The 14,622-nt window shown below is 35.9% G+C and overlaps 1 protein-coding gene across 1 annotated transcript in view; it reads left to right on the forward strand.

Annotated features, from left to right (window-relative positions):
- Positions 1-8,657, forward strand: part of LOC118746208 (ATP-dependent RNA helicase dbp2-like) — a 17,096-nt gene extending 8,439 nt beyond the window's left edge. The window contains exons 2-4 of the mRNA XM_036480034.1: positions 3,474-4,825; positions 6,825-7,003; positions 7,127-8,657. Coding sequence (XP_036335927.1) covers positions 3,474-4,825; positions 6,825-7,003; positions 7,127-7,741 — 2,146 coding nt within the window. The 3' untranslated portion in view covers positions 7,742-8,657. The remainder of the gene's footprint in view (positions 1-3,473; positions 4,826-6,824; positions 7,004-7,126) is intronic.
- Positions 8,658-14,622: the final 5,965 nt, after the last annotated feature.

Raw genomic sequence — 14,622 nt, forward strand, 5'->3', positions numbered from 1 at the left:
AAAAAATCTGACGAACTGATAACCTCCTCCTTTTTTGGAAGTCGGTTCAAAATCCCGTGTCACTGTGTTCGTTTACGCTAACCTCCGAAATCACTTCACCGATTTAAATGAAATTTTGTGGGTGTGTATTGTTGGTTCCAACTTAAAAGACAGGATAGTTTCGAACCCGAGAAAAAATATTTTTTTCATCGAAATTTTTCTATGCTTCTCGCAACGTTCTTAAAAGTCCCGTGTCGCTATGTTCGTTTAAACGGTGTTCGCATGAGGCCATTTTGCGTTAAACTTTTGCTTTCAACTCACGCAGGGTTCCACGAAAAAAAAGTTGGATGGCTAAATGTTTCTGGCGACCGACTTTGTTGAAAGCGATTAGTTGAAAGGCATTCAACCGAAAGTAGAATGCAAAGTTGAACAATGCAAACGCCTTTTTATGGCGAATATTTTGATATTTTTTATATTTTAATATTTTTAGCCATTCAATTTTTTTTATGTAACCCTGCGTGAGTTGAACGCAAAAGTTGCCTGGAAAATCGCTTCGTACACTTCGTAACTAACAAACTGCCCATGTCCGAAGCGGGAATTTTCCAATGTTATTCGCGGCGACGCTTCATATGTATGTTTATGTTGGGGAGAAATAGCCTGAACGCGTTGTAATATTTTAGTCAGTATATATTTACGTTCCAAAAATGTTAAGCGGATGGCAACCCTATCAAAAAGTTTTTATTTTTACCTCAATCAGTGAAGCTTTCTTTCAGAATGGTATTTCAATCATTCCATTTGATGAAGTATTACAGAAGTTATGGCGCTTTATTGGCCAGATACAGTTCTTTCAGCTTTTTAAAACCACATCTTTTTTAAAAAATAACTAAATTTGAACAACGTAACTATTTTTCGCATGTCCCTTTTAAAATGCCTATTATTAATTAAATTTGATAAAATATTAAAGGAGATGTCGTTTGGTAACAGAAAAATATATTTTAGAAATAAGTATATAAGTAGATTTGAGTTTTATTTTTTCGCTCAAAGGAAATTTTTTTTGCTGGATTTTTATTTTTTCTATCAAAGTTAATTATTATTTTATAATTTTAATTTCCGTTCAAAGATGATAATTATTATTGCTTTTTATTTTTTTACTTAACAATAAAGATTAATCAAATAACTCAAAACCGTGATTTCCGACGTATCCTTTTCAGAGGTAGCGACATCCTAATAAAAGGAATAAGTCCTAAAATTTTCAGGTCAAAATTTTAGTTGGTTGCGTCTGTGTATGGGCTTTTAAATTTTATAGAAATTTTTTTTTGTTAAATAAAACTCGCTAATCATTTATCTTCGAGTGGCAAAAATAAAAGTCAACTACATAATTATTTTCGTTGAGTGAACTTGCTCAATTTCGTGAATACCCCTATTGTACTTCCATAGTTAGCAGCCTTCTACGTTATAAGTACGGTTACCACGTTTAAGGCAGCCGAATACGGGACAAAAAAAATAAGTTAGCCAATTTTTTCCATAAAAGCTATAGGATTTTAAAACCTTTTTCAATGATCCTAGATTTATTAGCCCTGAAACAGTATATTTTGCATATATTTTTCTATCTTTTGTGAAAGCAGCACATAAATATTCAGTTGTAGCATCACACACTTTACCCCGCAAAATCTGTTATAAACAATGTAGAGAAATATAATGAAAATATCCGATTATTTTTGAAGCACGAGTGGTATTCAACGGATTATTTTCTGACTCGACCCTTTGAAGGGTTCCACTTCCCTTGCATCTTTGAGAACTTCTTAGCCTTCTTATTTGGAGTTCCTCATGTTGAAAAACCCCTCGTACAATCAGCAATAATTTTTTTGGCGTAGTTTCACCCAATAAATATTCTACTTAAAATTACATCCACACCACGGCACGGACAGGTAATAGTACCCGAGAAGCAAGCTATGTGTATTTTGTAGTTGGTTTTGGAATCCATATACGTAAACAATTTTAGAGTAAAATGTAAAGAAAAATTATAATTTAAAGACGAGATTCTCGACATCCGTTATATACATAATATTTTTAAAATGAATTGAATTTAAGATTAAAAAGATGAAAATAAAATTGTAGTTTAAAGAACTAAAAACTCGCTTTTATTACAATGTAAACTAAAAAGTAGAAAATAATTTATAGAAATACAGATTTCATCTAAGTGGAATAGGAAGTTCCCAAACTTGATCTAAATAAACTTTTAAAAGCAACTTAAAATAGTTTAAAGTAATTGACAATAAAATAAATTTTACCGGAAACAAAACGTGGGGTGATTGATATCAATTGTTTCGAACTTTTCATTTACAGTTTAGTAATATTGAATATTGTCAATAGCTGTTTGCCGGTCAAATCAACTTTATTGCCAATTACCTTAATGCTATTTTAGGTTGGTTTTAAAAGTTCAATTAAATCAAGTTAGGGAACTTCTTATTCCTCTTAAACGAAATCTGTATTTCTATAAATTATTTTCTGCTTTTTAGTTTACATTGTAATAAAAGCGAGTTTTTAGTTTTTTAAACTACAATTTTATTTTCATCTTTTTAATCTTAAATTCAATTCATTTTAAAAATATTATGTTATATGCAGAACAACACGCGAAATCAATCGTTGGAATTTTCATTCGTTCCGTTATTAGATATGTAACTTATAATGGAAATTGCTGCATCTTTTGGGCGCATCATTATTTCGTAGTTACATCCCAAGCTAATAAAAGCGAGGTAAAAATTAAAATCATTTTTCACTTAAATGACTTGAGTGAAATTGGCTGTAAGCTCCTAAAAGCATACTGTCGCATTATTACAAAAAAAAACTTAATTCCCATAACAAATTAATATAAACGGCCAATATTCGCAACTAAGTCCAATTAAACATTTAATCTTTTTCGGTCATACTGAACATGTCAATTGGAAATGAAAGGGACTGTTGCTTGGCAGCAATGTGTTTACGAACAAGTTTAAGATGTCTAATACGTGCAACCTGATTAAAAATTTGTATCCTTCCGTGCAAGCGCATACTGAAACTTTCTATCTAGTTTAGTTAAGAAATAAAAGGCATTATTTATATGTTTAGCAATACTGCCAAATGTTTGAGATGAAATTGTCCTAAACATTTACCTGATATCGCCCGAATTTATTCACATGGCTTTGAAGTTAGCTCAATTAGGTACCATGGGGCCTATCACAGAATCCATCGAAGCATACGCTACGTTCGTAGCTATTCGGATTCAGTGATAGCATTTTCGTAGATTTCACGAAAAATCGGTTTACGATGGATTCTGTGATAGCCCTGCATAGCTTCGATTATAAAATGGTTTGACACCCGTCTAAATTAGCATTCTACAAATGCAGTGAAATACATGTAGCGGCCATAATAAAAGTATTTTTGCAAGGATTTAAAGTAAATCCATTTTACTATAAAATAATACTCAAAACTTTTTTCTTTTGCTATTTACACAGGTTCGATAGACGTAACGGAGCTCCAGCTGGTGGAATGGGCGGTATGGGTGGCAATGCTGGTGGCGGCGGCTATCGTGATCAGCAACGCGGAGGTCCAATGCGTGGCAATGGTATTGCACGTCCTCGTCCTGCACCTTATGCTCGCGGTGGCATCGGTGGCAATGGTGCTCCGTTTAGAGGTGGGCCGCCACGTGGCGGCAACAATGATCGTGGAATGAATGGCGGACCCATCAACAATGGCTCACCCGGGGATCGTTTGCCTAATATAATCTGGTCTGAATTAAAATTGTCGCCGTTCCAAAAGAACTTCTATCAACCTAGTACGACCGTTGCCGAACGCTCAAAAACAGATGTGGACGGTTATCTCACAACCAATGAGGTTACTTTGAAAGGTGATAGCATTCCATCGCCCAGCATTGAATTTAGCGAGCCTGGTTTTCCGGACCATGTTTTAGCTGGAATAAAGAAGATGGGATTTGCCAAGCCAACTGCTATACAAGCTCAGGGTTGGCCGATCGCTCTTAGTGGACGGGACATGGTCGGTGTAGCACAGACTGGCTCGGGTAAGACCCTCGCTTATGTGTTGCCCGCTGTGGTACACATCAGTCATCAGGCTCGTTTGGAGCGCGGTGATGGGCCAATCGCTCTCATTTTGGCGCCTACGCGTGAACTAGCTCAACAGATACAACAAGTTGCAAACGATTTCGGTTCCCAGACTCATGTACGCAATACATGCATTTTCGGCGGAGCACCGAAACAACCACAAGCGCGTGACTTGGAACGCGGTGTTGAAATTGTGATTGCTACACCTGGCCGCCTACTCGATTTCCTAGAGCGGGGCGTAACCAACTTGCGCCGTTGTACTTATCTAGTATTGGATGAGGCTGATCGCATGCTAGATATGGGATTTGAACCACAAATTCGGCGTATAATAAAGCAGATTCGCCCAGATCGTCAAGTGTTAATGTGGTCGGCGACATGGCCAAAAGAAGTGCGCAATCTTGCTGAAGAATTCCTTGATAACTATATACAGATTAACATTGGCTCACTAACACTTTCAGCCAATCACAATATACTCCAAATAGTAGATGTGTGCGAAGAGAATGAGAAAGATAATAAGCTCATAAAGCTTTTGTCGGAAATTTCTGCCGAATCCGAAACGAAGACAATTATCTTCGTGGAGACAAAGAAACGTGTCGATGAAATAACCCGTACTATTGGGCGTAGTGGATGGCGCGTGTGTGCTATTCACGGCGACAAGTCGCAACAAGAGCGTGATTTTGTTTTGTCGTCATTTCGTAATGGACGGCACTCAATTTTGGTAGCAACCGATGTGGCTGCACGCGGCCTAGGTAAGACTAATTTTCCTTACATTCCTCGCCGCTGCCGCTATATAGCTGCGGCTACGGCGATAACTTGACTCTTTGATCGTAGCTGCGAGTGATGCTGTGGACGAAATGCTGAAAATTCTATCATTATTACTTTGTTGGTTCGATGGCGAATTATATTTTTTGTCATGATGCGAATCAGCGAAACCCAACGCCTTAATAATTGTTTCGAATGCGTCCAATTAAAGATAAGATGGGGTATAATTATAAGTTCGTTAAAAAAAAACCAAGCGGGTAAAGTTCGGAGTTAAAATTTAAAGCAACTGCTCATAAAAACACTGAATGCAATAATTTTGCGGACGATTCGCTGAAAAAGGTGTGGGTAAATAATGAGGAATGTGTATTTCCATACATTACTGTCAGGTTACGGGTCATATTAATTAACTAGGATTGTATTTTGTATGTTTATGTACCTATATAAAAAAGAATAGTGTCAGTCAAGGAAACTGTGGCCGCAAAATCTGAATAGAATAGTACATTTTAGCGGGCGTGACTGTGCTTATCATGACAGCTGTTTGGTTACTTAAAAGGACTACTTATGTAGGAGTTATGACTGGCTACTTATTTTATTATAATTCGTCATTTAATTTGTTTAGAATCAAAGCAGTAACTGATACATTTCATATAAAAGTTAAAATCAAAAAACAATCGTTAATTTCCTGCTGTAAAATCTTATTTAATGCCAAGACTTAAAGCGTTGCTTACGATATAAAGGCTTTTCAGCGTTTGTACATACGGAAGTCGGTAAGAGTCAAATCTGTGCCATTAGATCAGCAGCAGTCATTAGCATGGTTAGGGGGACAATCACTTGCGGGTTTCAATAATTAGAAAAACAACGCACATTGTTCAGAGTTTGGGCCTAATAATTTTTGACTGGCAGTTGCATTTTTTCAGTTATTACAATTTATGTGTGAACAAAAATATCAACTTCACCGTTTCTTCAAATGGACTTCGATTTTTTCTTGTATATAACTATGAAAAAGTTTATAACTTCCTAAAATGTTTCAAATGCGAAAACACGGCCTATCGGAACAAATGCTAAAATCTGTTTCTGCAGTTTTGTTTTTGATAGCTAACAAATCATGCTTGATAAAGAAAAGCTAAATTCAGATTTAGTATTTATTAGCAATAAATAAACACTTAGGTTATATATAATTTACCAAAAAAAGGCAGTAATGTAAATATGCCATAGCTAAAAAAAAAGTAAACGCGCAAATGCTGTGCTTCAAGTTCGGCTTAAACCATCCGGCGCGCATACGTACTATATGTGTGCTGGAGTCAAGTTGGGTAATAAAAATATGGGAGCTCACTGCAAATACCTATTGTGTATGTAAAGACATTGCGAGTACGCTTAGCTCGTGCTTGCGTTCTGTGCGCTCGCTTGTTTGCTTGTTCAACATCCTTGGTTTTCTTCTCACCCTACCACAGCTGCGCTCAACACATCCCTTAGTTGTAAATTCAGGTCTGTGCCGGAATTCGGTAAGTACATTGCTTTCTCTTCTCATTAAAGTCATTCAGAAAACCAATTATTATTTCTGTCTGCTTTTGGTTGTTAGTCTTTTAAGTATACTATATGAATTAAGCTTCCAACTCCGTGTATACTGCCTACGCATTTTAATAAAATGACTTTATAATTTCAAAAATCTTTAATACCAAAGAAATTGAAAAATTTAAGAAACATACAAGCATACAATGAAAAAATCGTTGAAGGTCGAGGTCCACTTAAAAATATTGCAAAACTCCAATCATGCCAATTAAATTATAAAGTTGTAAAATATTTCACTTTTTTTGCAATGTTGGAGAAATTTTTGTTCAATTTATATGCTATGATGTATATTTTTGCCAGCGTGCAAACTCTAAATAAATATTTTTAATTTTCGACGTTTGCATCGAACGAACGCGAATTAACGACTATTCCTACAACGCACGTCGTTCAATGCTTTTAAACCCCTAAACTGAACAGATGTTGACGATGTTAAATTCGTAATTAATTACGATTATCCTTCGAATTCGGAGGACTACGTGCATCGCATCGGGCGTACAGGGCGCTCGAACAATACGGGAACGGCATACACCTTGTTTACCACTTCAAACGCTAACAAAGCTAATGACTTGATACAAGTGCTGCGCGAAGCTAATCAGGTAAAAAAATTCAAAAATTATACATCCAATAATAAAAAAAAAAAAAACTTTCGTATTACATCTAACACACTTTGTGCTAACAATTTTTTGTGTGGTTATTTCTTTTTTATGTACTTTTTGCAGGTCATCAATCCACGACTTGTTGAGATGGCATCATCTTCGGGCTATAATAATAAACGCAACTCGCGTGGTGGCTATCAGAATCGTGGTGGTATGGGTGGTGGTGGTGGCTACGGCAATCGCGGTAATCGCTCTTATGGTAACAATGCTGGCGGCATGGGTGGTGCTCAATCATATCAGCAGCGTCCACCACAAATAGCTAATGGTGGCCAAATGTATCAACGTCCAAGTGGACCACCTTCTCGATTCTCAGCCGCTCCTCAAGCTGGCTACGAACGCAACCAGCACACCGGTGGCAATAAGCCTTATGGTGCCGGTGCTGGAGCCGAAGGTGGTGATAAGCGACGTTTCAATCCCCAGCAACAACCGCCACAGCAGTCTTTAGGTTATCAGCAGCAACCCCCGCGCATGTCATATGGTGGCAATAATGCACACCATCAACCGCCGCCAAATCACCGGGCGGCAGGCAGTGCTGCTGGTGCATCCGGAATGTACGCACATGCACCTCCTTCTCATCATTCAGGAGGCAGTAACTATGCCGTTCCCTCTGGATTTGGAGCGGCGTCCGGCAGTAATATGTTTGCTTATCCTCCGCCCCCATTGCCCGCGCAAAACTAAAAACCCATAATATAGAAGTAATTTTAACATCATCAGTAATTTAAAACGTAATGAATTAACTTCTGCACTTGGCATTTGATTAGATTAAATTATGTTATTCTTGTGTGTGTGTTGTACTAATGTACGCCAAGTCATAGTACGCAAGTGTTTTGTAGCATGACGCGATATTTGAAGGAGATCCGCACTGCAATGCTTCAGTTCAATTTAAACGTACCGGAAATACTACTTGTTTGGGTGGTTGTTTTGGTTCAACATTTATTTCTAAGCTGTGCACATGACGGAATTATACCAGGTGAAGTAATTAGAGCGAGAAGAAAGATTTTGACACTGCCTTATTTGAAAAATTGCCTTTAAAATTGAACTATAAGGCAGCCGAATGACAGAAAATAAAGCGAGACAGCTGTTTTATTACTTCACCTGTTTATTGCGCTATGAGCTGTGCATTTCTTTTACTTTACTTCTTATTTGATTGTATTGTTGCTGTCTCTGTTTCCCTTTTTTTTGGATAATTTACACATCTTTACACCGCAACTTCGTGACAAAGGGCTTTTCCAAAGTTCTTGCGCAAGCCTGCACTAATTTTTATTTAATTTTGGAAACTTTTGCAAGAAATGTTTTTTTTTTTAACCGAAGAGCTATGATTTTTTCCAATGCAGAGTTTTTATCTCCAGTATAGATCCCGGTTATGACATCGAGCATACAGCTATATTCATTACATCAACATAAATGATCACGTTCATCAAACTTTAAAAATACATGCTAGTTATTACAATATATTAACATAGTTGAAGTGAATTGTATTCCTTGGATTTTAATGGACATATTAATGTTTACGTACCATAAAATTTAAACAAATATACTTCAATAAAAGTATACACATAAATATGCCTAACACATGGTATATTTAAAACCCCTATACAAATATCTTTTGAACTTTCAAAATATGGGGTGAGTTCAGAAATGCATCAAGCCAAAGCATCAGTCTCTTTAACTTCTAAATTACAACTGATGCAAATGCCTTATTTGCGCATCTAAGTTCCAATTGGGCATTTAACCGTGGTTGCGCATATGGCATATTTCCATCTATTACAGTTTAGAAATAAATGCGTCTGATGCGCTGGCTTGATGCATTTCTGAACATATCCATGGCTGATAAACGGATAGTAAGTATTTATGAAGAGAATAAGGCTGACTTCCAAAACGTATCAATAAAATGTTTGGATACTGTTATACTGCGGCATTCAAACTGTTTTTTTTTATGCAAAGTTGCGAAACATTGCAACCACATACATTGCATGTTTTAAATATTCAATATAACAATATTCTGAATATTCCATTTTTAAAACACCAATGGTAACCAAAAACTAACGAAGCATCAACTTTGTTTCTGACTTGCTGATTTCTCTAGCGATGCGTTTCGATAACTTTTCGGATGCGTTTTTGGAAAATTATACGTTGTCACTATTTTGTAGTTCGGCGTTATGGAACATTATACTTTTTACGTATGCAAAGCAATTGACGTTTTGGAAGTCAGCCATACTTTGACGATAAAAATCAATTTTCGGCCACCCTCTGACGACATAACGCGTCTTATAGATTTGTAGATATTCATATTTAAAAATTTTCTTTTAACATAGGCCCCTATTATGAGTTGCATTCGATTTTCGACTGTGGTCGAAAGTGCTGAGCGAAAGAATTTTCATTTGGTATTATGGCGCTCATTCGATGAAGAATAGCGCTATTGTGAATTTCGCTCGTTTAGGTTGTTCACAATAGTATATTTTTCACCGCTGAGAAGCTTTGTTTACAAATCGAGCAAACTAAATAGTGTGCTTATACATATTTATGTAAATTTGTTCTAATTAAAATGAAGTAAAAAAGAAAGCAAGTTTATAAAAACGTGGTAAAATGAGTACAACGAGTTCTGGTTCAACGATTCGTCAGAGGATGAGAGCTTAGTAAACTGGCCAGGAGTAGCAAATGTTTAAGAGAGTATAAGTTTATTAGTCTTTCGAATATATTTTGATATAAAATATATTTAAGAAATTTGTCTACAGATTCATTAAAAAGTTCCGACCATCTAAAGAAGCGTTTGTGCGCCAAATCTATTTAAAATATTTTAAAACTATCAACAGCGTTACGATTTTGTTCTCAGAGGTCGTGCCAACAGAGTGTTGGGATTTTCTTTCCCAAGTAAAACCAGCCTTTCGAGCTTGTGTTTAGTATTCACGACGTTAGAACTGCATGAAATTAATAAAAATTGTTTAAAATTTGTGTCTAGCCGCCAAAATGTAAGAAAACATATACAAAATCATAAATTTTTCACAATTTTCTAACACTTCGCTACACCATCGAAAGCAAAATTCTGTTCGACAGAAAATTCGATACTCAACGAAAATTTCGACACGCTTGCATAGCTCATAATACGAATTTCACTTTCGATCTTCGATCTTCGATAGCCAGCGAAGATCGAAAATCGAATGCAGCTCATAATAAGGGCCATAATATTTGAAATTTTTGTATGGAAATGATGGAAAAATTAAAAATTTTCGACTCGTACGAAAACAACAATATGCCCTTATGTTAAAAGAAAATTGTTAAATATGAATATCTACAAATCTATAAGGCGCGTTATGTCGTCAGAGGGTGGCCGAAAATTGATTTTTATCGTAACGCTACGCGCACACTGCCGAATTGTGCTCGGCCGATATCGGCTATATACGGGCGATATGAATAAACACTTGTAATTATATGAGCGCTCTCACACATAAACCGATAATCGAACCGACATCGGCCGTTGACGTCCGTCAGTGACGATAAATTCAAACCAGTGTTGGCATTTTTGGTACAATTGTACTTTTTAAATACAATTTCGTTTACAATATACATATATGTAATACTTCTATATATTATAAATTGCTAGTACATTCAAAGTACATTCCCCAACATCAGAGTGTCGATATATTAAAAAAAGAAAGAGAGATCCGATAAGAGAATCATATATGTAATACTCCTATATTGGCAGTAAGAGCTAGTACCGTCCGAAAACACTACAGTACAGATATATCAATAAACACGTACGAAAGAAAAGGAAAACATACGTTTATAAATAAACCTGTACACAACACATATACAAAAACGGCACTCAAGTACACAATACATTGACAAAAACGGTACTAGACTGTCCCGCTTTGATTTCGGAATGCTTATACCATGTCCCCACCAAAAAGTTAACCATCTCAAATCGAACTTAACCACCTCACTAACTATTGCTGTCCACACTGCGGATTGAGGTTTATAAAACAGTACAAATGTAAAGAACAGTGTTCGGACGTCCCAAAAACGGATCAGGACTAAATTGCTGCAAAAATCGGAGAAAAAACAAATTTTCCGTACTAGATTGAATTTTTGTTACTGACATTAATTGTTTGACTAAAATATTTTCTATTCACGCAAAATAAATACCTACGCGAGGCAATTTAAGGATATGTTACATATTTTGGTAATTTTTAGCATTTTCTATATAGTAGAACGTATCTAACACTTAATTTTTAAAAAAGCAAACCTTTTCTACTTTATATAAATTTCATTCTACATGTATTTTTTAACAACTTAAGTTAAGTTCTGCATCCGCCAATTTGTACAACAACAACGAAGTTGCAAAACAAAAACAACGAAGTTACTTTATTGAGGCATTGCTATGAAAGAGTTACTTTTTAACAGTGAGATTTGGCTAGCTTTCATTTTTTTTTACTGAAACTTGTGGTGAACACTCAAAAAACAGCCCCAAGAGGGGCATAACATGAATGAAAAAAACGGAATTGATTTGAAGTCAAGCGGAGTAGAGGACTTGATTTCAAATATTTTTAAAAACCGGAGTAAATCTAATCTGATTTTAGCTGAGTCCAAACAATAGTAGGGAACGAATTCTTTACATTTTAACGCTAATGACCCACAGATGGCGGGAAAACACAGGGTTGTATCAGACTTTCGACGTGGTTTCGAGTTGGTTAGCTTTTAACCATCTCAGTGAAATGGTTAAGTGCTGTCATTTTTATATGGCGAAATTACGCTAAATCAAGTGGGTTATCGGGATAACCAACTCAATAGCCATAACTACGTGGTTAGCTCCGGTGGGGACATGGTATTACACATTGAGAAGTTAGCTTACTGCCAATATAGAAGTATTACATATATGAAGAGAATGTACCCAAAACGACAATTTTACTTTTCAAAATTCAGGAGCGGATTAACAAATATTCACTGAAAAAAAATTCATTCATATAAAGAAAAAATGTAAAACACTGAACAATAAAACCACACGGCTTCATGCGTAAGTAAATTTTTTCTGGCTTGGAAACAATAAAACCATTAACCATTTTTCAGTTTTCCAAGGAACGAAGAGCAGCAGAGAAAGTGGAAAAATGCATTTCAGTGCTGCAGACTACAAAGCCACTCTAAACGTTAGGTACTTTCGAGATGATGCTTCACCATCATTGTTGTTGCCAGCACAGGTAATACAGCAATCATTCACCTCTATTCAGGGCTGTCATGGAATCCAAGTCGGTTTTGCTTTTTGTCGGAATTACAAACCAATACTGGTTTCATTTGGTGTCATGAAACTGGATTGGTTTTGCTCTTTTCGAACATAAACAAAACCGATGTTCGAATCAGCTGTTTTGCACATTTGTGTGTATGGCGGCAATTTGAATGTACATTTTTTTGATACAATTTTTTAAAAATGAATTGTTTTCATTAATTTAAATAAAAATAAGTGAGCGCAAAATGACATCCGCAGTTGTCGCATTTCTGTTATTGGAAGAAGAAAGTTCCGAGAAGGTTAAAAGAAAAATTTTGAGAGATTGCGGCGATCCACTTGAGCTGCCCGAGACAGCGTAAGTAGATTGTTTTTTAATGTGCGTTTATAAATATTTATAGCGTATTTGCAGTTTCATAGCATATTATCGCGTAAACAAGGAGGCTTTCCGAATGGTACTTGACACCATTGAAGGGCACGTGACACATTCGAAAGTTCCTCCAGTGCTGCAGTTAGCAGCTTCGTTGCGATTGAAACTAGAAATGGACTGCGTCGAAAAACGCAGATCAAGAGACTATTTTTACTTAAAGTACAAAATTCCCTCAATAATTGGTTGCATCGACGGGACACACATAAAAATCATTAAGCCCAGTATTGACGAACATTTATGTTATAATCGAAAATATTTCAGTATGAATGCCCTGATTGTAAGTAATCATGAATCTTCATTTTACTCGTACATTGCTTTGATTTATATATATGCATGTACATTTTTATTTAGATTTGTGATGGTGACATGAAAATTCGAGCGGTCGATGCACTCTATCCGGGCTCTAGCCATGACTCATTCGTATGGAACGTTAGTAGCGCCAGACATTTTTGGAAAGCATAAAAAGTGGATGAATAAAAATATGAATACATTAACAATTATTTTTATAAAATGAACCTTTTACTCACATTTTTATAAAATGTCCAACTGGAAGTAAGAAAAACTAATAAACAAATGAAATCCAAGAGCCGTTAGCTGCTTGGTTTGTTTCCGATACCAAAATCGATATTATTGGTTTCTGTGACACCTAAAATCGACACTAATTCCGATTCGAACATAAAACCGATAACATTGGTTTTCATGACACCAAAGTAGTTTTTTTGTCGTTTTTAAATCCAATTCCGACAACAATTGGATTCCATGACAGCCCTGATTACAAAAGAGCTGAGCTTCAGGCTCACTCGTCGCCGCTACTAGAACTGCAGGTACAAACTGTCTGCATGTGGATGACTGTCAAACAACGCCGCTGCTACTCGAATCGCGTCAGCCAATAAAGCAACAGATGCCGCAATTTTCAAAAGCTAACTTCCAAACTCATGCGAATTTCAATTCTGGTAATCACTTTCTAAGGAGCATCAGTACTCCAGAGAAACGTCACTTTAAAGATCCGCGATATGTCAATGAGATTTTACTAAGGGATTTTGCCACTCGTCGTGCAAGCCGCGTTATTAAGCTGGTAAAAAATTCGATTGAAAAGAAGAATAAAATAATAAAGAAATTACAAGACAGCAAAAGACATTTTCGAAAGAGAGTGACATGCTTAGAGGAGTTGGTTACACATTAACGAGAAAAAAATCTTATTACCTCGGATGTGGAAAAAATAATTGTAACACTCACGCTTTTTTCAAATTTAGAACCTACATACATACATATCGCACGTTTAATAACACTGTACGGAAAATCGCAAGTCTTAAGACGACACAGAAAAAAGCGAAACACATAAACTAAACTTTCAGTCGTCGATTATGAATATCTATTTTGTTTTTCTAGATCGGGTCCTTTTTCCAAGATAATTTTATGATAAAAAATCAAATTTTAACAGGGAAAAAATTAAAAAAATTAACGGATAGTTAGAAAACTTTTTTGATTTGTATTAAAGCCTGTTCCTTTACAAAAAAATCTAGCTGCTAACAAAGAAAATCGAAGAATATGAGCAGGAAAGATTGTTACTTATACGCCATGTACATTGCCATACTCGTACATGGCGTATGAGTAGCATTTTCCACGTTAAAGTTTGATTTTTTTTTATTCGCAATGCAAATTTAAAAGGTAAATATCTTGAGAAAATGACCTGATCTAGAAAAACGGTATAGAGATCCGTAATCTACGACCCAAAATTAAGTTTACGTGTCTCGGCGTTTTTTGTGTCATTTTAGCGTTCCTACAGTGTAATATATAGAATTATTTCAAAATTTAAATTTTTCGAGAAAGCTCAATCAAAGTTTGATCAGTTCACATAGTTGGTATACAAAAAGACTGATGGAAGGACACATATCTTCGCCATTTTTGGGAAGT

This window comes from Rhagoletis pomonella, unplaced genomic scaffold (assembly GCF_013731165.1).
Source record: "Rhagoletis pomonella isolate Grant_MI unplaced genomic scaffold, Rhpom_1.0 Rhpom_scaffold_00010, whole genome shotgun sequence".
In the NCBI taxonomy this organism is placed as follows: domain Eukaryota; kingdom Metazoa; phylum Arthropoda; class Insecta; order Diptera; family Tephritidae; genus Rhagoletis; species Rhagoletis pomonella.